At 35.3% G+C, this 21,767-nt stretch overlaps 2 protein-coding genes across 2 annotated transcripts; one reads left to right on the forward strand and one right to left on the reverse strand.

Moving 5' to 3' along the window:
- Window positions 1-407: 407 nt before the first annotated feature.
- Window positions 408-4,246, forward strand: LOC126583344 (2-alkenal reductase (NADP(+)-dependent)-like). The gene is made up of 6 exons (XM_050247695.1): window positions 408-913; window positions 1,030-1,213; window positions 1,454-1,620; window positions 3,460-3,542; window positions 3,641-3,767; window positions 3,927-4,246. Exons 1-6 carry the CDS (start codon window positions 683-685, stop codon window positions 4,179-4,181), a joined length of 1,047 nt encoding a protein of 348 aa, XP_050103652.1. The 5' UTR covers window positions 408-682; the 3' UTR covers window positions 4,182-4,246.
- Window positions 4,247-15,142: 10,896 nt separating this feature from the next.
- Window positions 15,143-19,564, reverse strand: LOC126583345 (transcription factor MYB101-like). Its single transcript, XM_050247696.1, has 3 exons — window positions 18,754-19,564; window positions 17,165-18,110; window positions 15,143-15,798 (listed from the first exon to the last, which is right to left on the reverse strand). Exons 1-3 carry the CDS (start codon window positions 19,111-19,113, stop codon window positions 15,641-15,643), a joined length of 1,464 nt encoding a protein of 487 aa, XP_050103653.1. The 5' UTR covers window positions 19,114-19,564; the 3' UTR covers window positions 15,143-15,640.
- Window positions 19,565-21,767: the final 2,203 nt, after the last annotated feature.

Here is a 21,767-nt window from a genome sequence, read left to right on the forward strand (position 1 = left end):
CCACAAGCAGAGCAGCCTCGCAACATGTGCTACTTCTCGTTGAGCATCATTTCAGATTGGGCACCGCCTCATATCGAGTATCAGTTCTAGACGACATCTAGTTACTTCGGCCCACACATGGACTGAATTTCAAGTCTCCAGCCAAAAGACTCTCTTGACTGAAGATTTGAGGGACTACTGTTTGTACCATAATTAGGGCCTCCGTATTTAGATCTCGTATAAATACTCGAGGGACTCAAAATGTAATTATGTAATAAAGGAATGGGCAAATATGTAATAAGTGAGGAGCTCTTATTCTATAAAAGGGACTCATCACCCTCACAATGGGAGAGGCCAATCCTTAAGCCTCCTCATCCCCTCAAACCTCTCAGATGGAGAAGAGCTCTCTCACCCTCAGAACTCTCTCTCTCCCTCTTCAACATCTCAGAGAAATACAATATCAGTGTGGACGTAGCCCAAACATTGGGGTGAACCACGATACATCTTGTGTTATTTACTTTCTTGCAGATTCACGATCAGATTTACGTTGTTCCAAAACCCCTCTGGTTTTCTGCATCAACACATATCATGCTATACAAATTAAAAAGGAAGAGGCCGGCACTAAGAAGAAACAAAATCAGTATACAAGGTGAATAAGCTAGGCTAGAGAGATCGAGAGAGAGAGAGAGAGAGAGAGAGAGAGATGGCAGAAGTGGAAAGCAGAGAATGGTACTTGGCTGCTTATGCAGCTGAAGGTGTTCCAACTTCTGATCATCTCAAACTCCGTATGGTCACACTCTCACTATCCCCTGATTCCATTCCCGAACAACATGTCATTCTTGAGACCCTCTTCATCTCCATCGAGCCATATTTACGGAGCAGCATCACTGGCCGGGAAGATGGGCTATGCATCCCTCAGTTCAACCTCGACCAGGTTCATGCAAGCATACCATAATGTATTCAATCGCACATGCATGTAACATGGGCATGCAAGCATGCTTAAACATTGATATCAAAGTTACAGTTTAAGATTATAATTTATGCATGCAGGTAATTACAGCATTTGGGGTTGGAAGGGTAATTCGGTCAAAAGATGGTAACTATGCTGAAGGTGACATAGTCGTCAGTGCATTCACATCTGTTGCTGAATATTGTGCGGTACCATCCCAGTTGATAGCAAGAAAGATCCATACAAATAGTGGGATTCCCTTGCCTGAATATATCAGCTTGTTAGGTAACAATTTTCTTTCCCAATCTCTCTCCTTTTGCATTTTCCCTAGCTATGGTAGAGGCAACGACACTCCTATTTTAGCCTCCTGCACTATAAACTGGACGTTCTATAAGTTTTCAGTGCTCACTGGATGATCAAGAAGCTCAAATTAGAGTTCCGTGATCGTACTTTCTTTTACTTCAAAATAATTCAAACGAAAATTACTTGTGTCATGGCTAATCCACTGTGGATGATAAAATATAGGGGTGCCGGGGTTTGCAGCATGGGTGGGAATTGAGTTGCTGGCAGACCCAAAACCAGGATCCAATGTGTTCATTTCAGCTGCTGCTGGGGCTGTTGGAATGTATGCTGGACAGTTGGCCAAGCTAAGAGGATGCAGGGTCATCGGAAGCACCGGATCAGATGAGAAGGTAAGTAGATTAAATTTTAGAAAATGCTCTAATCTGTAACTAGTTCAAAGTGAATGAAATACCACTGTTGCATTGTTTAGAAGTGAATAACTAGTTAATTGCTTAAGTGGCGTTTCATTCAGTTCGAACAATAATAGTGGTAAATTAGAGTATTTTTCAAAACATCCCAGATACAATCGATATATAGTTGTCATTCCAACACAAGTTTATTCATCCTCAATCAATGCTATGGTGGTTTCTCGTCCCATGTATCGTCCTGACTGAAAATGGCATCTAACTAAACCTTCTTAAGAAGTTGGTAAAATATACTCATATCTGTCTCCTACTGCTCAACTCTTTACAGAAAACTCGTACGCTGCCGGCTACTTTTTCCCTTTTTTGTTTTGTTATATATATATATTCATATATTAATTTTTCGTTGAGCTTATTTGAGGCATCTCTTGTAGAACAAATCTCTAATGTATTTCAAGGATCTAAATTGTCTATCATTAAGGGCTTTCCTCTAAGATAATCTATACCAAAAATATCCAACTCCAAACCCATATGACTGTCCAATTTAATAGTAGTCATTTAATGTTTCTTTGGAGAACTGTATTTGTTATTTTCTTCAATGTAATTGGATGTCTAAATGATTTTAAATTTGTCAAATTTTAATCTTTTACAAGAATGATCTATGAATGATAATTTAAAATATAGACCATTTAGTTAAGTTGAACAACTAAGACATTATAGTATAATGTTTGGTAAATAAAATTTGATCTGCTTGCCACTTAGTACTATGATCTAGTGGTCTTTCTCTTCACTTATAAGTGAGAGGTCTTAGGTTCGATTTTCGCCAAAGACGAATTTGAACCAAATTATTATTAGCTCATTGTGAAGCTAAGCACACCCCCTTCTCTTTATGTAGACAATATCGTTTGTTAAAAAATAATAATAATAAAATCAAATTGATCTGCTTGATTTTATTTTACCATCAAAAGTTAAAAGGGCTATTTCGAATAGTTTCGCTATTTCGATTTTATCTCAAGATCGTATATTCATCTCCAAAGTTTTAAGTCGTCTAGGAATGAGGTCAAGTATGAAGTATTCAAACTACCCTCTGGCTTAATAAAAAGAATTGTAAATGAGAGATTGTCTTGATGAATAGGGCACCTACTCTTTTTCAACCTAATGCATTTCGAATTTAAACTCTCCTACCCTCTCCTTAATATAGCTTATGGCAGTAATATTGCAGTAATATATAAAGAAATAATATATCAATAAAAAAACTAAACTATAAGTTGCATTGATATTTACAATGACCCAATGAAGCGCGACATGACAAACAAATATATATGAAGATGACATAAAGTATGGAATTTGAGTTGACGATGTAAAGATGACATAAAGTATGGAATTTGAGTTGACGATGTAAGAACTAGAAAATAAATAAAAATTGCTTGCATAATCCACTAAAGAGCGACGTGACAAATTAAGCGAAAGACAAATTATTAGCAGTTAAGATTGAAACGAAATCGTTATCATTGTTCATTTTTTCATTGAAAATATTTTTATTAGGGTTCACTCTTTGGAATTTCTGTTTGTCCCCATATTATTAGGAATTTATACATTCGATCATAATTGGTACAGCAAATTCTTAGTAGAACATGGATTCTTTTTATTTATTAGAATGCTGATTAATTAAATAATAATCTCATGAAATATCTTATAAGATATTTGATATGATGATGCATTCAAATACACTGATGTAAACCTCTGAAATTTTACACACACAGACTTCTATCTCTCTGATAGATTAATTTGCTATTTCCAATATTGTTGATAATTTGTGATTCTTAGGTGAGGCTAATCAAGGAGGAATTTGGATATGATGATGCTTTTAACTACCACACAGAGACGGATTTTGATGCTGCTTTAAGCAAGTAATCAATACTAATATTTAGATAAATTAGCATTTATGTGATGATTTTGATGAAGCGTACATGAAGACTCATGTGAAAGGTTTCCTTATAATTTGCAGGTATTTCCCTAATGGAATTGATGTCTACCTTGACAATGTTGGCGGTGAAATGCTTGAGGCTGCTCTTAACCATGTCAACAAGCATGCAAAGATCCCTCTTTGTGGCATGATATCAGGCTACAATAAGGTAATTTAATACCATTACAATTACTAACCTTTGTCTTCTTCATACGTATAACTGTCATATACATAAAAAGACATGTTATTGGAAATATATATATATACACACACACACACATGTTCGTCCGTTTCTCAACTGCAAAGCTCATCTATTTAATTTGTTCAGGTTTGGACTGAGAGAGAGGGGGTGAGGAATCTGCTGAATTTAATCGGAAAGGAGGTGAATATGCAAGGGTTCTTGGTGGGTTCATACCTGCATCGTTATGGAGATTTTGCAACCGAGATGGAGAGCCACGTAAAGCAAGGCAAGATTGGTTATTCTAAGCTCAAAATCTTCCATGGAATTGAAACATTATTGGAGAGCCTAGGATCCCTTTTCACCAGCTCTAATGTTGGGAAAGTAGTAATCCAAGCCAAGTGATTTTATTGAGTTGAGGTAAATCTATGTTAAGGGCATTATTAATGCTTCATGAAAAAGATTTTTTGTTTGGGAAATTGAAGTCTCCAGAATTAATTGTGAACTTTTTAAGAATTTAAAGGCGTTTGTGCTAATTAGTTTTAATAAAATTGTTTGCACACACGAAATTAACATACTTGTTGACACATTTGAATTGTGTCGTGAAGATATCTCAGTATTCTCTTGACAGATGCAAAGTGTGATTCTGTTGGTGTAGACATAAACTAACATACTGAGTTAACTGCATACGCAATATCTGGCCTTGTGAAAGTCAAATACTGCAATGAACTAACTAGACTCCTATACAGTGTTGGATCTGTCAAAATAGTGCCTTCTGCATCAAGTAATTGTCAATGTGGTTTACATGGAATTGTTGTGGGTTTGCAGGAATCCATACATACTTTGTGAATCAAATTTTTAATGTATTTAGACTGATTCATAAGAATATTTCCATTAGATATGTAGTGAACCTGCAATCCTAAGAAATAGATGAGTTTCGCTCAAACACATAAGACAATTCTTGAATAACTTGTTGAAGTTTTGAAAAGTTTGATCCTATAAGTATGATGTCATATCAATAAAGCAATAGGATTATCATATTTGTATCATCTGCTTTGACAAATAAACTTGTATCAGAAGGTGAAGCAACAAACTGTAAAGCTACCAAATAACTAGTGAACTTGGAATTCCATGCCCGTGGGGCTTGCTTCAGACCATACAAGGATTTGATTAACTTGCACTCATATGTAGGATGCGATGCATCAACAAAACCCTGAGGTTGTTTCATAAACACCTCTTCTTGCAAATCAACATGCATAAATTCATTCTTGATGTCAAGTTGTCTAAGATACCCAATAATTTATTGCAGCTAAGGCTAGAATCATTCTAACAGTTGTATGCCTTACCACAAGACTGAAAGTGTCTAATAATCAGTACCATGCTCATGTGAGAATCCTTGAGCTACTAGTCTTGCTTTATATCTTGAAATACACCCATCTAGATTCTTTTTAACCTTGTACACCCATTTACTCCCAACAATTGCCCTATTTTCTAGAGATGGTACCAAAGTCTAAGTTCCTTGTGCTCTATGTGAGTCATATTCATCTTGCATTGATGTATGCCGTGGTGGCAATGTTGTAGCTTGTTATACCCCACCCCCGATTTTAAAGGTAGTTTTGGGTTTTTATTTAAAAATGGATTTTTTGTCTTAATTAGTGAGCCTAAGGGGGCCCACCCCCTGATTTGTCCCCCGGTTCCTTTCCCCTTTTCTTTGTTTTTCTGATTTTTATAACTCATTCTATAGCTCTCTCTCTTTCTCTCCCCAAAACTCTCTGCACTTCTCTCTCGACCTCACTCTTCCCTCCTCACCGTCGATCGTGCACACACACAAGCATACAAAAACACGACGGCAGCACCACCATCGTTGGGCCTTTCTTCTCTCCCTCTTCCTTTGTGAAACACAAAGACCACCCAAACATGCTTAGCACACCCATACGAGCGAGTTTTACTATTCTCGAATAAGTGAGGCTCGAAATACCATCACTCATTCTTCCTTTTCAACGTTCTGGTAGTTTTAATAAAAATAGGTATTGTCTTGGGGACGTTATGACATAGGAAAACCACCTTGGAGAACTAAACCCAGATTCCAGCAAATACTCGTGGCTTTCAGACCACTTTCCAGCCAAACTACCATGATTTGGTCGACGTGCAAGGTATCAATCTCTTCGTCTTGCTGAGTATTATAACTTTCCTTTTTGTTTCACTCAATTTCATTGAGTATTGAAGAAGTTATACTCATTTGAATCTTACCCAGTTTCCGTCGACCTTTGCGGCTTTCGAGGCATTTTCCGGCAAAACCACGACAAGTTAGATGTCATGCAAGATATCATTCTCTTCATCTATTCGAGAACTATAATTTTCATTTTTGAATCGCTCGATTTCGTTGAGTATTGACAAAGTTATGAGTGTTCAAAGTTTGTCTAATTTCCGGCCGAATTCCGGCCTTCTCCTTCGATTAGGTCCGGCGACCTCAATGCCAATAAGCCAGGCCCTTAGGCCTTTTCTCAAAACACCACGGGCCTTAGGCCCTTTAAGCACCAACCCAACCCTTTTTAGTTTTTTTTTAATTAATTAATTTATTCTTTTTCAAACTAAAGGCCCTTTGGGCCATTCTTTTAAAACCCGGGCCTAGGTGCAACCCAATCCTTTCTGTGGGCAGGGCTTTAACCCCAGTAACCCCAAAACCCATTGTGGCCCAAACCCTTTAGAGACCAACCCTTTTAAAAGTTTAACCTAAACCCTTTAACCTTTCAAACCCTAAACCCTAACCGGCCCAAACCCTTTATAGAGAATACTCTGTTAGGGAATATTCTGTTGACTTTTACGAAACTTACCCGGGACTCTCTTTGGGTAATTCAACATCCTGAATCCGTTTTTTACGTCTGTTTTCCCAAATTCAATTGTTATAATAGAGTTTTATTAATTGGACCCTTTATGTGCTTAGGAGCAATTATTATGGCGTTTTCGTCTTCGCTAGTTTGCGTGGCTCTTCAGCGGTGAAGTATCTGTGAGTGGACCCCTTCTAAAATACATGTTTTAATAGTAGAAACGCATAAATGAAAAGCATGAATTAATGATTATGTTTTATGAACCGTTTAATGAGATAATATGCTTACTAAGGCTAGATTGAAATATTACTATTTTTCCTATAACACGTGTTCTTATAGAATATTTGATGGATGACGATATGAAGGGATAGATTTCGGTCCGTTCCGGGTGATGGTTATGGTGTTGGCATATGGCCTAAAGTGTTTTTCCTTTGGCTATTAGCACAGGAACGGGGAGCCGGCATGGGGCTTGGGGGTAATTTTCCTTTGATTGTTTGCTCAGAGACAAGGAGCCGGCATGGGGCCTGGAAAGTTATCGAACATTTACTAGTGATTATTATATATACAAGTTATGATTTGAAACACTGCACGGTATGCTAGGTTTCGGAAAACCTATGTTTATCATGATATATATGTGTTTTCATAAAACCTGGGGGTTAGTATGTTGATAATTGTTTTATTATATATATATATATATATATATATATATATATATATCAACTTGGTCCAGTCATGTTTGTTTTGCGCCCCCTTCAAAACTTAGAATCAAGGCATATAATCCCGACATCCAGGCACTTCCGTATCTGCATCTTCGAGTCATCTCGGTGTATAATCCATCCTTTGTTTCATTCAATTTTATATTATTTCTTTTAGTGTTCTAGTTAGTTGTATGCTCTGAACACGTTCCTTAAATGCATATTCATTATATTTTATATTTATAAGTCTTATCTATCCTTTATTTTCAGGTTTTGCACTCAATAAATGACTTTGGTCACCCTCGGGTGTCGACCAGCATGTGCCTATCCTTGTATTCGGGGAATATCGGGATCGGGGCATGTCATAGCTTTTCTGAATGATGAAGGCTCTGAAGCATCAACAATCTCAGATAAGAAGGAAAAACCCCTAACAAATGGTTCATCCTCAGTTAATTGTAGAGAATGCAATTCAGGACATGAGACAAGTAAAGTTGCATAATTCTTTCTAGGTAATGTGCCACTCTTCAATCTAGTGGTCATAGAATGTGTGATTGACTCATTGTCTGCAGGTAAATCAGTTTGTGTAGAGACATGAAGTATTACCTCAAGTTGTGTGGATGAATGGATATGCAACATTGATGATATACCAGAGTGATGATGGGATGAATGGGGATGTCATTGTAACTTTGGAGATTATGCATTACCACTTAAATCACACTGTTGTGAACTGATAACCCTTCATTACCATTTGAATTAGAAGTATAATCATTTGTCATTGATGTATTTTTTGAATCAACATTAGCCATTGCATAAATTTCCTGTGAATTCTATATCTATTGCTTGTTGAATTTCCAAGTGTGTCAGCTAAGTGATTATAACATGAAACTGTGTTGTTGTCTTATGGTCTTCTATACTTCTTAAAACTGACTTACACAGATGCTAAAAATGATACGTATCTTCATTATGTACTATATGCATGGACACAATAAACTTTCTGGATTTAATATCATAACTAATGACCCCATTATACCCCAGAGCAAAACCCATAAACACACATTGAATGGCTATGGGTTGCAGTCTATTAGCATTAAAGAGCCTGAGTAATGTATAAATAGCAGTTCCAAAGATCTTGAGATTATAAATCTTAGGATTTAGTCCAAAAAGAACCTGATAAGGAGACTTCATATCTAAAATTCTACAAGGCATTATGTTAATTAAGAAAGTTGCATGTGAACAAGAGTGATACCAAAAGGATGTAGGAATTTGTGCTTCTGTATGAAAGTCAAAGTTGTCTCAACTAAGTGTCTATGCTTCTTCTCAGCAATTCCATTTTGTTGAAGGGTATGAGGAAAAGACACTTGATGAGTAATTCCTTTATCTGCCAAAAAGCTCTTAAATATATTACTCATGTATTCCCCTCCACCATCAGATTGGAGACATTTAATAGTGGCATTGAACTAATTAAACACAAAACTTTGAAATTTGATAAATATGGAAAATGTGTCTAATTTATTCATCATATGGTAAATTCATACAAACCTAGAGAAATCATCTATAAACCTGATGTAATACCTATAACTTTCTACGGATTTCTGAGATGAATGACCCCAGACATCTGAATGTATCTTCTAAAACATAAATTTTGATCTCTCTTGTTTTACATGAAATGGAAGTTTACTCATCTTGCCTTGAATACAAGTAGAATATATAGAAAGAGATGAATTTATACTAACTGGTAATTATGCACTCTGCATCATTGAACTCAATACTTCTTTTAAAGGGTGTCCCAATCTTCTATGCCATACTAAAGTCTTTACTTACTTCCCTATGAATGCAGCACACTTTCCTAACTCTGCATCAAATGAATGAGAAAATACATTGATTGGTATCTTGAACAACTCACTATCATCACTCGTTCCTTGGTACAAAATCATTCTTGTTGCCTTGCCTTGTGTAAAGTAGATCAAATCATCATACACAAACCAACAATCATTATCTCTACATAACTTTTTAACTTACAACAGGTTCATAGTTATTTTCAGAACATGCAAAACATTATGCAGAATTAGTGCATTAGATGGTGTTCTTATAATAAAAGATCCAATATGTTGAACTTGCAAACCTTCATCATTACCAACAGTGATCTTAGCATCACCATTGTAAAGAACATCTTGATTGATGATATCAAGATTAGCTATCATGTGGTGAGTGGCCCCTGTGTTCACTACCCATGTATCAATTGCAGAGAATTCATGCACATTTGGATTGGAACCAATACCATTTGATCCTTGAGCAATCATACCAGCAAATGATAGAGGTGGTGGAGGGTTGCCTTGATATGAGTAGTTGTTTCTATGATAACATTCAAATGCTATGTGGCCTCTTTTTCCACAAATTTGACACACATTACCATTCCTAAATAATTGATTCTGATGATGAGTACTTCTGTAATAGCAGTTAGGGGTAGTGTGCCATTTTCTAGAGCATATTTGACATTCTGGTGAAACTGATGACCTATAGTTTGTATTGCCCTGCCAACCAATTTATTTTCTTGAACCATTTCTAAAAAATAAACCATTTGAACCATTCCAACCAAAACTATTCTGAGAACCTTTACTATTTGAACCAGTACCACTTTCATAATTAGAATTCCCTGTCTTATCTCCAAAGTTAGAATAGGACCTGAAATTGTTGTTGTTACTTCCAGAATACCTCATGTTGTTGTAATTGTTTCTCTATTGTGGATGAACACACTTCCACCATTTCCAGCATAATCAGTTCCTCCATCAAAATTTACTTCTCCTTGAGATCTTTGAGTATTAAAACTTTCTCCTTGTTTATACCATTGATAGCTTCCTTGATATCTCTGTAATTAGAAAGCTCACCTTGAACACACATAGCTGACATTGTATTTGGCAGACTTGTAATCTTGGAATCAATATTTGCTTCAACACCAAGAAGTTGTGCTCTAAAATCTTTCAGAGAAATTGATGTATCTCTTGCCAGCAATAATGTTTTAATGACTTCAAAATTTGTTGGTAAATCGGACAAAACAACAGTCATAAAATCATTATCTGTTATCTTTTTACCATCGACACTAACTGATTTCTTATCCCTTTCAATCTGAGTAAAAATTTATCCACATAATCAGCCCCTTTCTGTGCAGTATGAAATTATGTGTTCAATTGATTCACTCACACCATCAAAACATATGCAAACCTCTCTTGAAGACACTCATATTCTTCTTGTGATGTCTTACAGCCAATGACATAATCCATGGCCTCATCAAAAAAAAAAAAGTGTTGCAATCAGTAAGCTTAATAAAGCTAAATCATTTTTTACCCATTCTTTGTAGGCAGTAGTAAGTTCCTTAGTGACACCACATTCAAGAGTGATGCAAAACTTTGGTGGACATTGAGATTCTCCATTAAAGAACTCAAACAAATCATAACCTCTGATAGCCTATTGGAATTGATAACTCCACTTGACAAAATTGTCATCTTGAAGTTTCATAGTTATCATTCCTAGCAATCTTTCAATCTTGACATTATTAGACCCTATATCGAATCAAGGACTGCAATTAATCAATTTTCACAATAAACAATCTTCAGAAAAGCAAACTTACAATAAACAAACTTCACAACAACAATCTTTACAATAACCAGTCTTCAATTCACAATCTTCACAATAAACAATCTTCAAGAAAACTGTTGATTCACTTACAATTTTATTCTTCAAGAAAATTCTCACTTCTTTTGGCATTGGCCTCTAAACAACATACTTCTGATAATTCTTTCTTCCTGAAAATCTTATTACTCTCGGCATCGGCCTTAATCAATACAAACTTCATCAAACTTCAACACAATCCTAAGAAAGACTGACATTGATCTCAAAATCCTTCAACAACTGAGCAAGAATGGCTTTGGCCTCAAACAATCACACAAAAAAAACTTAGAAAACTTTTCACTGTGGCAATTTATCAAACACTTGCAATGCATAAAATTCCAAGAACATAACCTGAGAAAGCGACAATCTTGAATCGAAACCCAAATGAAGAAACTCGGATATGAGCTCCCCAAAGAAATCTCCAGTCTTTAATCTTCAACGGAAGAAAATGGCACCAAGGATTGTCTGGGCGATTGATACCATGATAACCAAACCAGAAAACTGAAATGAATTACTAAAGCTAAAGAAATGTAGAGAGAGAGAAAGATGTTCACTCAATGAAGGATATAGAATCTCAATCTTCGATTATTTTCTCAGTAGTTACAAATGAGATACAATCATCTTTTTATAGCTCAGATGAGTCGTAAGCCACAAGCTACAATGTTAACTAACTTTTAACAACCTCTAACAACTCTAACAAACTCTGCTGACATGGCTTGGCTGATGTGTATATGGTATTGCTAATGTGTCACTCCAACACCACAATCATTTCCTTCTCACACATCTCTTTTAATTTCCGGCCATCGAATTGAATGAATTATTGAAGATCAATGTCCAAAAATTAACAAGTGTATGAGAGTTGGGCGGGTGAACATTTTCCTATATATATTTGGATCCCACCAGCATTGGAGAGAATTAACCAACAAATATGTCCAAATAGCATCACTCAATTTGTTGAGGTATTTTTAACATTACTAAACTGACCAAAGCAGACTTACATATAATTCATCATATATTTAATGTCTAAAAAAGAAAAAAAAATTAATATTTTAATTGTTCTTTAAAATGATATAAACCACCATCCATTAATTAACGCCAAATTAATCAAAAAGGAGGAGGATTCAAAGGTGTCTACAAATTATAAGTTTTCAATGGCTAGAAACGGGGTGGTGTGGAAACTGCTTTACGTTGTGCATGAGTTACACGGACAAGTATATCAATGCCACCAATCTTTTGCTCATGCAATCTCTATGCCCCCAAAAAACCCCAGGCATCACAATGTGCCAATGTAGTGAACATTCATGCCTTACCCCCATTCCCTTAGGCCACTATTATGCCCCCACAATCCCGGCAAGCTAGCCACCGGTCCTCACCATCTTATAAAGGATGTTGCAAGAAATTGTATGAGTTGGTTAACTTTGGATTAACATAAACTACTACATTATAGTCTAGAGGCCTTCCACAGTAGGGGAATAATCAATCATTATACTCTAGAGGCCTTCCACAGTAGGGGAATAATCAATCATAGTATAGGAAAAAAAAAATTGGCCTTTCAATGAATACATAAAACTCTACTCTATCAAACTCACATTAGTGTAGCAATAATGTTATAATAAGAATTAACCTCAAGGTATTTAATTTTTGTTTAGAGAAGTGATTTTCACACACCCTTTTTGGCTTCTCACGCCCTTCTTTATTTCTAACCATTAGATTGAATAAATCAAATAGAATCAATGATCATGATTAACCATGGTTGTGTAAGAAGCTGAAAATTGTGTATGTTTATCATTTTCCTTATGTTTATAGGAACCAACCTAAATGTGAACCACTACAAAAGACGTACTTCCAGAGTGGTATACGTGAGTTTGATTCCCATTTACAAGAGAATTAAGTCGTTTGAGTTTAATTGTTATAACATTATTTCTGTAGTGGGGTGTGAGTTTGATTACCTTGTAGTAAAGGAATCAAAACTAGCAAGACACATTACACTCAAGAATTGGAACACAATTTTTCCGGCCTATTGTAATTTATAAAAATTAAACTCATGTGTTAGAAATACTATGAGGGGAAATTGTTTGAATCCTAAACACAGTGCGCTCATGAAAAAAGACTTTATCCATCATGACAATTCGTCACTTACAAAATACCTCCTATATTTAATATATAAGATACATGAAATAATAATGGGAGACTTTGGATGCGGTCCCTAGTTATGAACAGTCTTTGACTGAAACCTTGTTGGTTTTCAATTTTTGATCCAAGTCCCTGAAATTAATTGATAATTTATTTCTATGTAAGTTACTATATTTTTTAAATTAAAAATTAAAATTTATAGTTGTTTATAGTAATGAGATTTAAAAAAAAAAACCACAATTTGTGGGATTAAAAATATTAAAATATAAATATACTATTGTGTGTGTGTGTGTAAACATGGGTACATTCATAAAAAATAACAAAAAAATTATTGTATCAAAACATGGGTACATTCTTCAAAATGGGTACATTTAGCAAAAATAAAAATGGGTACAAATAAATAAAAAAATATGGGTACAATACAAATAAAACTTTAAAAAATATGGGCACAAAAAGAAATTAATATATGGGTACAAATTAAAACTGAAAGGAAAATTGGTACAAATTAAAAAAGGGTTGCAAATTAAAAATAGGTACAAACTAAAAATAAAAATATATGATAAAAAATTTAGCCATAAATATAAATATACTAATTGTAACATTTTTAATATTAAATAAATATATTTAGAAATAAAAAATATTTTATTATTGAAATAATTAATGATATTATTAATACAAAGGACCTTGATCAAAAATTGAAAAGTAATAAGGTTTTAATCAATAGAGTAGTAAAAATAAGGATGAAAACCTAATTACTCCAATAATATATTTAAGTCAATTACGAAACGCACACCACTTGGTACTTGGAACACTGATAAGTACGTATATTTTGTTCTTTTATCGAACTCAACAATTGATCTGGTACGTACATTTGAACCAAAAACTGAAAATGGTCAAGCAAAACTAGTAACCGATACAAGAGAGTCAGAGACACATATATTGTTTCCCCCATTGACCAATTTTTCTTCCCTTTACTCACTCACTGGTCCTACTGTGGTCAAATGGCCAATTAGTAAAACAAGTTGAAGTTTAATATTGCCTTTTTTGTTGTCTTGAAGCTTGTTCAAGTGTCTTTTTTTTTTTTAATGTTTATTTTGTGCTAATGATCATTACCAATTTATGAAGTGGAAAAGCAATTAGGATAGAACGTGAAAAATGTTTGCGTGCATATATTGTCACTCCAATTCAAAAGCAGCATCTCCTGAGTTTGCTCTCACATTTTCTATACTTTTTTTATTACAACATCAGTGAGGGAAGTAGGCGATGAATAGGGAAAAGAGGGTATGCGTGAACCCTTCTTTTTTCGTTTTTTTTTTTATTTTTGCTAAAATACGCTTATCTTGTCCAACTTGAGGGAAAAAGATTCTCTCCTGAGCATATGCTCAGGATCCTGCTGAGCAGGACACAAGGACCATTGGATGAAAATCCAACGGCTATAAAAAGGTAGATCCCTTTAAAGTTATAATAATTGTAACTGTTGGATTTTCATCCAACGATCCTCGTGTCCTGCTCAGCAGGATCCTGAGCATATGCTCAGGAGAGAATCCTTTTCCCAACTTGAGATCAAAGGATGACTTGGCGCCCAATGGCTACAAAGCACACCTCTATGTTTATAATTTGGCAAATTTTCTGTGATGTTCGTGATAAAGTTGTCTAATTGTCACTTGGAGTTTGGATTTACTACATTACAAGCCTTCAATTTTGGCATTGCGTGTGTCCGAAAACTAGGATAAAAGTTAGATTTATGTGTAGATAAGAAAACGCCCCAAATAGATGAAAAAGCGTCAGAAAAATGTGAGGGCCGCAGAAACTTAAAACTCAAAAGCTTCTTTTTAGAGTACAAGTTGGGTTGGTTGAGTTCCTATTTTGATGTATACAACTTCTCCACTGGGTTCGTTTAATCCAAACAGCTAGCATTTTCTCATATTATGGAAATTAAGAAATTCATTGAAAAACACCCGATAATTATGAAAGAAAAACATAACACAAAATAAAATTAACAAGAATCCATAAAATGGTTCTATCTCATGAAGAGCTGGTGCCATTAAAGCCAACTAAAACTCCAATTAAGTTAAACACTGATGATATATACAACACACGCATAACATAAGCAACATTTTTTTTATGTTTTTGAGTTTAATTACTAGACTTCAACATAAACGCTGAACTAAAATAGAAGAGAAGGTTCATTAACCCTAAGACAATTTTCGTCTTCCTTACTGCTAGAATAACTAGCCCTAATTATGAAAACTCTAGCGAGCTAAAAAGATAAATCCCTGCGAGACGGATTCACTAGCTAGTAAAACTCTCTAGCATATTAACCATATGCACACTAAGCTCTAGTCCTCATCAGTACTCATATGGACATTCTCACTATCTCTAGTCTGTTGAAGCAGATGTTCTCAACATGGAGCTTTCAATTCTAGCATATGTCGTCCATGTCGTTCCAGGATAAAGATCCTAGCGAGCGCTTAACTTCAGATGCTGCCGCAGTGCTGGTCTTGACCGATGGCGTCAACGGTGCATTTTGCTATCTCTAGACTCACTCACTAGTACTCACGCCTGACATCGATGCCCGGTTAGACATGCATCCCTGCGCGTACCATGACTCAGACACTGCAGGCATTGTGGAGGGAAAGTTTAGCAGGCTCAACAAGTCATCATCCATCTCCTCTAATGGATCCTCATTTTGTATCATGCCTGTGCAACAAACCACAAGTTTAGATAGTATATTATATATTGGTATCAAATGATACAAAAACTATTGACTTGCTACGTACATTCGTCAAATTTTTTTACTAAATTTTGTTCTCCAAACAGTTAGTATTTCAGTTAAAATTTGAACCCACTAGATTGTCTAACAACATAAAATGCTTATATTGTCATATCGTATATTGATTTAAAGTATTGATTAAGTCGGTTTATAAATGGATTGTACAAATTCAATGTTTGCAACATAAGCATTACATTAGACTAACAAGATAAAATTACCATAACATGCATAGTATTCTATTCAATTTGGTGAACAAATTTGATAACAGTGTTAAATTACCATAACATGCGTACTATTCTATTCAATTTGGTGAACAATTTTGATAACACTGTTAAATTATTAAGGGGTTTTTGAACATTAGTCCTTGCAAAAGATTAAAATTTAAAAAAAACCTGATGCTAGATTAAATATTCAATTTAATCCCTTGAGTGTACTTTTATCAAAATTTATATTCAATTTTTCTTATTTAATGTGTATTTTTATTTAATCTCTCATATTAAATTTTAATTTTATTAATATGCACATATTTAATTTTTTAATTAGAAATGAACGTAAATGAGAAAATATTAAAAAAAAATTGTGATACAAAAATATATAGATACATAAGTGTACAGAAATGATTGTGCCAAAATATATAAAATTGACTTTTTTGTACCAAAATATTTGTACCTACATGATTGTACCGAAATATATTATAATGTACCTAAATGTCAATACCAAAATGTATGTACCAAAATGTACGAACCTAAATGTCAATACCGAAAATGTATGTACCTAAATATCAATACCAAAATGTATGTATCTAAATGTAGTTACCGAAATAATAATTGAATTAATGTACCTAAAAGTCAATACTCAAATGTGTGTATCAAAGTGTACGTAACGAAATGCCTTATATTGAATCAATGTAACTACATGTTTGTACCGATAGATATACCAAAATATTCAAATGTATTAATGTACCTAAATGAAGACAATACAAAATTGTTATCGGAATATATATTATAAAAAATTTAGTTACCTAAATGTAGACATTAAAATATATTATGATGAATGAAATAAAAATTAAATTTAAATGTAATTAATACATTAAACTAAAAATAAAAAGATAAAATAAAACATCAAAATACAACTAATAAATGATATGATTAAATGTGCTAGGGACTAAAATTGGATTTTAATCTTACATATGGTTATAATCTAAAACTCATCTTTTTTAGGGATTAAAATGAAGTTTTCTAAATTATTAATTACACTAAAACACAAAAGACATGCAAAAGTTTTAGTATTTACCAATTGATGACAGAGAGGAGCTGCCACCCCTCTGATTTTCAGCACTATTCTCGCCGCTATTCTTCAAAGTTGATTCGACCTGCACGGTGTCTTCGGCTTCCTCCTCAGCAGACTCTTCCTCCTCCTCCTCTTCCACCATAAGACCTTTCTCTTGACCGGACCACCCTGACGAACAGCTGTCGCCACTCTTTGCTTTCTTATTCGATATATTCTGAGCCTCCACCAAAACATCATCCAAAAGGCCACTATTCCCTTGGGACGGCACTGGTGCAATTTCATAGTGATCTTCATTAGCGGTATAGCCTGAGCCCCCCATCTGACCCTCGCTGCCGCCATTAATACTCAGCGGTGTTTGGTTGGAAGGGAGCTTTGGATTGGACCCTTGAACCAAAGGGGTTGGGTCATAAGTAGGAGGCCCCATGATCATGGAGCTCAGACTAAGATTATTGTAACCACCAAACCCTCCATGAGAATTGTACTGACCTATTAGGGTTTGGTTTGGAATGTTGCTCTGGTTGAAGAGAGCTGAAGACCCGAATGGAGAAACGGGGGACAAAGGCATAGCAAAGCCACCATTTCCATGGAATTGAGTCATGGGATTGGAGTAAAGAGAAGAAGAATTGTGGTGGTGGTTTTGAAGAAAGTAATTGTTATTAGGGTTTTGGTGGTCTGATGTGGAGGAGAAAGTACTTGTGATGTGGTCGTAAAGAGAAAGCTGCGAGGGACAGAAACTGTTAGGTTTCCGAGGGTGAGAGGAAGAGAAGAGTGATGAGAATGAAGAAGCAGGAGACGAAGAAGAATGTCTAAGTTGGTGTTGGTGGTGGAAGGCTGCAGCCGCTGCTTCTTGTTGAAGGTCATGAGGGTAAACTGGTAAACCGGCTCTCTGGCGACGCTTCATTCTAGTATTCCAGTAATTCTTTATTTCATTGTCAGTCCTGCCGGGTAACTGATGATAGATCATATGCAAAAAAAAAAGTAACAGACGAACATGAGTTTCTGAGAAAGAGAAAGTCAAACAAATTGAAAATTAAAAAAAGAAGATTATCAAATAGGTGGGTCCAAAAGAAAATTAAGAGAGATGGGGAATCTTGTCAAAAAATGAGATCAGCACCATATATATAATAAGAACACATTAAATTTTTGTCATAAACAAGAACAACGGATTCATTATTAATAAAAAAAAAAGGATTTGAGCTAGAAAAACTCAGAAACTAAGATTTGTACAACACAAAATATTGTTACAAAAATGAGTTGCAAACTCTGATCGTCTCTGACTTACTCAGAAATTTAGAATTTTATAACTTGATAACAATTAGAATAAGGAAGCGAATCCTCCACTAGGTTTCTGTATATTTTAGACAGATAGTCGAAGAAGACCAAAAAAGAGGGAATGAAAGCAACTCGGGGCACAATCAGGATCAAAAATGAAAACAAAAAATCACACAAAAAGGTATAGTCCAAGGGACAAGAAAAAAGAAAGAAAAAAATTTATTCCATGGAGAGCAAAAAAAATATAAAATATAAAAATAAAAAATAAAAAATAAAAAACCAAGAAAACCAAAAACAAATGAATGAACAACAAAATTAACCTGAGAAGCCATGCGAGCCCATTTGTTGCCGAACTTAGCGTGAAGCTCGATGATGAGTCTCTCCTCCTCAGGCGAGAGCGAACCTTTCTTGAGATTAGGCCTCAGATGGTTTGCCCATCTGAGCCTGCAGCTCTTACCGCATCTAGCAAGCCCTGAATTCTTCTGCACCGCGTTCCAGTTTCCCTCTCCGTGCTTCTTCACGTACTCTACCAAAATCGCGTCCTCTGCTCCCGTCCAGGGCCCCTTCTTGAGGCCCCGCTGGTGATGGTGGTGGTGGTGGTGGTGGTGGGAGCCGCCTCTCTGAGCTCCTACCGCCGTCTCATGAACTCTGTCCATAACTCCGCTGTTGTTGATTATCATGAAGGCTTTTACGCCTACACCTACCTAGCTCTCTATTAGTTATATGTGAAGTTATCGGCCACCTATGTTTCTTTCTTAATTCTTTGAGTTTGGTTTTGTTCAATGTGATTTCTTTATTTATGGGATGCTTGAAAATGTTACTTTAAATTGGGATAGAGAGAAAGAGAGAGAGGGATATGAAGGTTTGGAAGGGTTGATCTTCTCTCTCCTCTCCCAGAAATGCAAGAAAGAATAGGGGAGAGAATCGGAATTTAAAGAGAGAAAGACAGATACAAGAAGCTAGAGCTAAGATCTTGTCTCTATTCTAGCTATGTTTTCGTTTCAGACATGGATTTCAGATTAGAGAGAAAAAGGCGAGAGAGCTAGAGAGAGATTGAGAGAGAGAGAAAGGGAGAGGATGATAGGAGAAAGGAGGGTCTCTGAAGTTTGGGGCTTTGGTGGGGATGGTGAGTGTGTGTGAAAGAGGGGGGATTTATTTAGAGGTATGAGCTTCCATTTCGGTCCGGGTTGCATGCTAAGTGCTACGTCCATGGACGCGTTTTTTATGTCCACCCTTCGTTGCTATTACAACACTCTTCCCCTCTTTCACTCTAGAACACCATTTTGGACATTTGCCCTTCCCTTTTTTTTTTTTTTTTTTTCTTTCTATATATCAAAATAACCCAAGCATTGTAAATTCAATTCATGTTCATTTCACCTGTTTTTCTTCCGCGGTCAAACTTCAAAGATACATTTTAAGAAATACATTTGAAGTATACCATATATACTAAACTAATTTGACCACATTTACAAATCGCATTGCTCGTCGGACCTCTCAAAAGTTTAGAGTTTATGTGGGGCCCATTGAGAGTTAATTACAAAAGAATCTCTCACCCTTCTAAGATTAAAGCGACACATGGAATTAAAAGATGGACGACTTTTCTGAGCATTCTTATCCAATCAGTACTAAAAGTTATTATTAGGGTTACGTTCGCTGTAGACTAGTGTATTATTAGTTCTTGTAGTATGTTATTATATAAATAAAAAAATCTCATCAAACTTACCAAGAAAAGGATTTGCCTCGATGTTTTAAATTTATTCCTTGAGAATTTCTCTTTCTATATTTAAATATATTTCAGCATTTTTATTTGAAAGAAAAAGAACGAGAACAAAAACAAAGTTATCACCAATTCTCTTTTTCTGACTCGGTTACATAAATTACATAGAGAGAAAATATGAAAGTTCACCACCAATTAGCTTATAGTGCTTGCTTAAGTTTTATTTGCTAAGTGAGTCTATGACTTTTTACAATATGATACAAATAGTTTTCTTTATCAATCAAAGTTAATTAGGTAGTACTTACTTGACTCGCATCATATCTTAAGAGTCTATCATCATATGTTTGCGAACAAATATGCTTAAAAGCGAAATTTTATTTATGCACTGAAACTTTTTTTTTAACAAACGATATTATCTACACTAACAGACGGGGGAGTAGACTAAGCCTCACAATGGACTAGCAATAATGTGGTTCAAATTCGTCTTGGCAATAATCGAACCTAAGACCTCTTACTTACAAATGAATAAGAACATCACTAAACCGTAGTACTAAGTAGCAGTTACACACTGAAACTAAATCTAGTCATTTTCACCCTCCTTTCTTGCTACTTGGGCACCCCAGGGGAAATTTTGTATTTCTATCAAAATGAACGTTGCGTTCTTTTTTTTATTGGCTAAATAGCCAAAATGGTCCCTGAGATTTGCATAACTCATCACTTTGGTCCTTAACATTTCAAATCAATAAAAGTGGTCCCTGAGATTGTCCACCATCCATCATTTTGGTCCTTCCGTTAAAAACTCTGTTAAGTGTCCTGGAGCTCTTGGCCAGAAGTTTGGGCAATTTTTAAAGCTTCGTAACTCAATCGTTTCTTAACCAAATTCGACCCATAATAAATAAAAATGAAGATAGAAAGTGTAGAATAAGATTATACCTATTTAGAATCCCAATGTATGCCGGAGATGGCCGGAAAATAGCCTCAAAGTTGACTGGTCCGAGGGAAACTGGAAAACTCGCCGGAAATTGGGTAAACTTTAAATACTCATAACTTCTTCAATACTCAACGAAATCAAGTGATTCAAAAACAAAAATCATACTTCTCAATGAGACAAAGAGAATGGTACCTTTTTGATGGCTAACTCGCCATGTTTTTTTCTAGAAAACGGCTTGAAAGTTGCTATCTTGGTCTCGAGTTAGCCAATTTCAAGCCGTTTTCCAGCCAAATCATGGCGATTTATCCATTTAAAAAGATACCATTCTCTTAGTCTCATCGAGAAGTATGATTTTAGTTTTTGAATCACTTGATTTAGTTGAGTATTGAAGAAGTTATGAACATTTAAAGTTTACCCAGTTTCCGGCGAGTTTTCCAGTTTTCCTTCGGACAAGTCAACTTTGAGGCTATTTACCGGCTATCTCCGGCAGCTATTGGGCTTCCAAATAGGTATAATCTTATTCTACACTTTTCTATCTTCATTTTGATATATTATGGGTCGCATTTGATTAAGAAACGGTTGAATTACAAAGTTTTGAAAATTGTCCAAACTTCCGGCCAATAGCTCTAGGACACGTAACGGAGTTTTTAACGGAATGACCAAAATGATGGATGGTGGACAATCTC

The sequence above is a fragment of the Malus sylvestris genome, chromosome 9, assembly GCF_916048215.2.
Source record: "Malus sylvestris chromosome 9, drMalSylv7.2, whole genome shotgun sequence".
Lineage (NCBI taxonomy): Eukaryota > Viridiplantae > Streptophyta > Magnoliopsida > Rosales > Rosaceae > Malus > Malus sylvestris.

Bases quoted from the DNA above. Each gene is read 5' to 3' on its own strand.
- LOC126583345 (XM_050247696.1), bottom strand. From the start codon at position 19,113: ATGATAATCAACAACAGCGGAGTTATGGACAGAGTTCATGAGACGGCG. The intron at 18,111-18,753 runs GTTAATTTTGTT...ATCTATCATCAG, and splicing joins GGGCTCGCATGGCTTCTCAG to TTACCCGGCAGGACTGACAA. The intron at 15,799-17,164 runs GTAAATACTAAA...TTTGTTGCACAG, and splicing joins CTCCTCTCTGTCATCAATTG to GCATGATACAAAATGAGGAT.
- LOC126583344 (XM_050247695.1), top strand. From the start codon at position 683: ATGGCAGAAGTGGAAAGCAGAGAATGGTACTTGGCTGCTTATGCAGCT. The intron at 1,214-1,453 runs GTAACAATTTTC...GATAAAATATAG, and splicing joins TGAATATATCAGCTTGTTAG to GGGTGCCGGGGTTTGCAGCA. The intron at 3,768-3,926 runs GTAATTTAATAC...TAATTTGTTCAG, and splicing joins TGATATCAGGCTACAATAAG to GTTTGGACTGAGAGAGAGGG.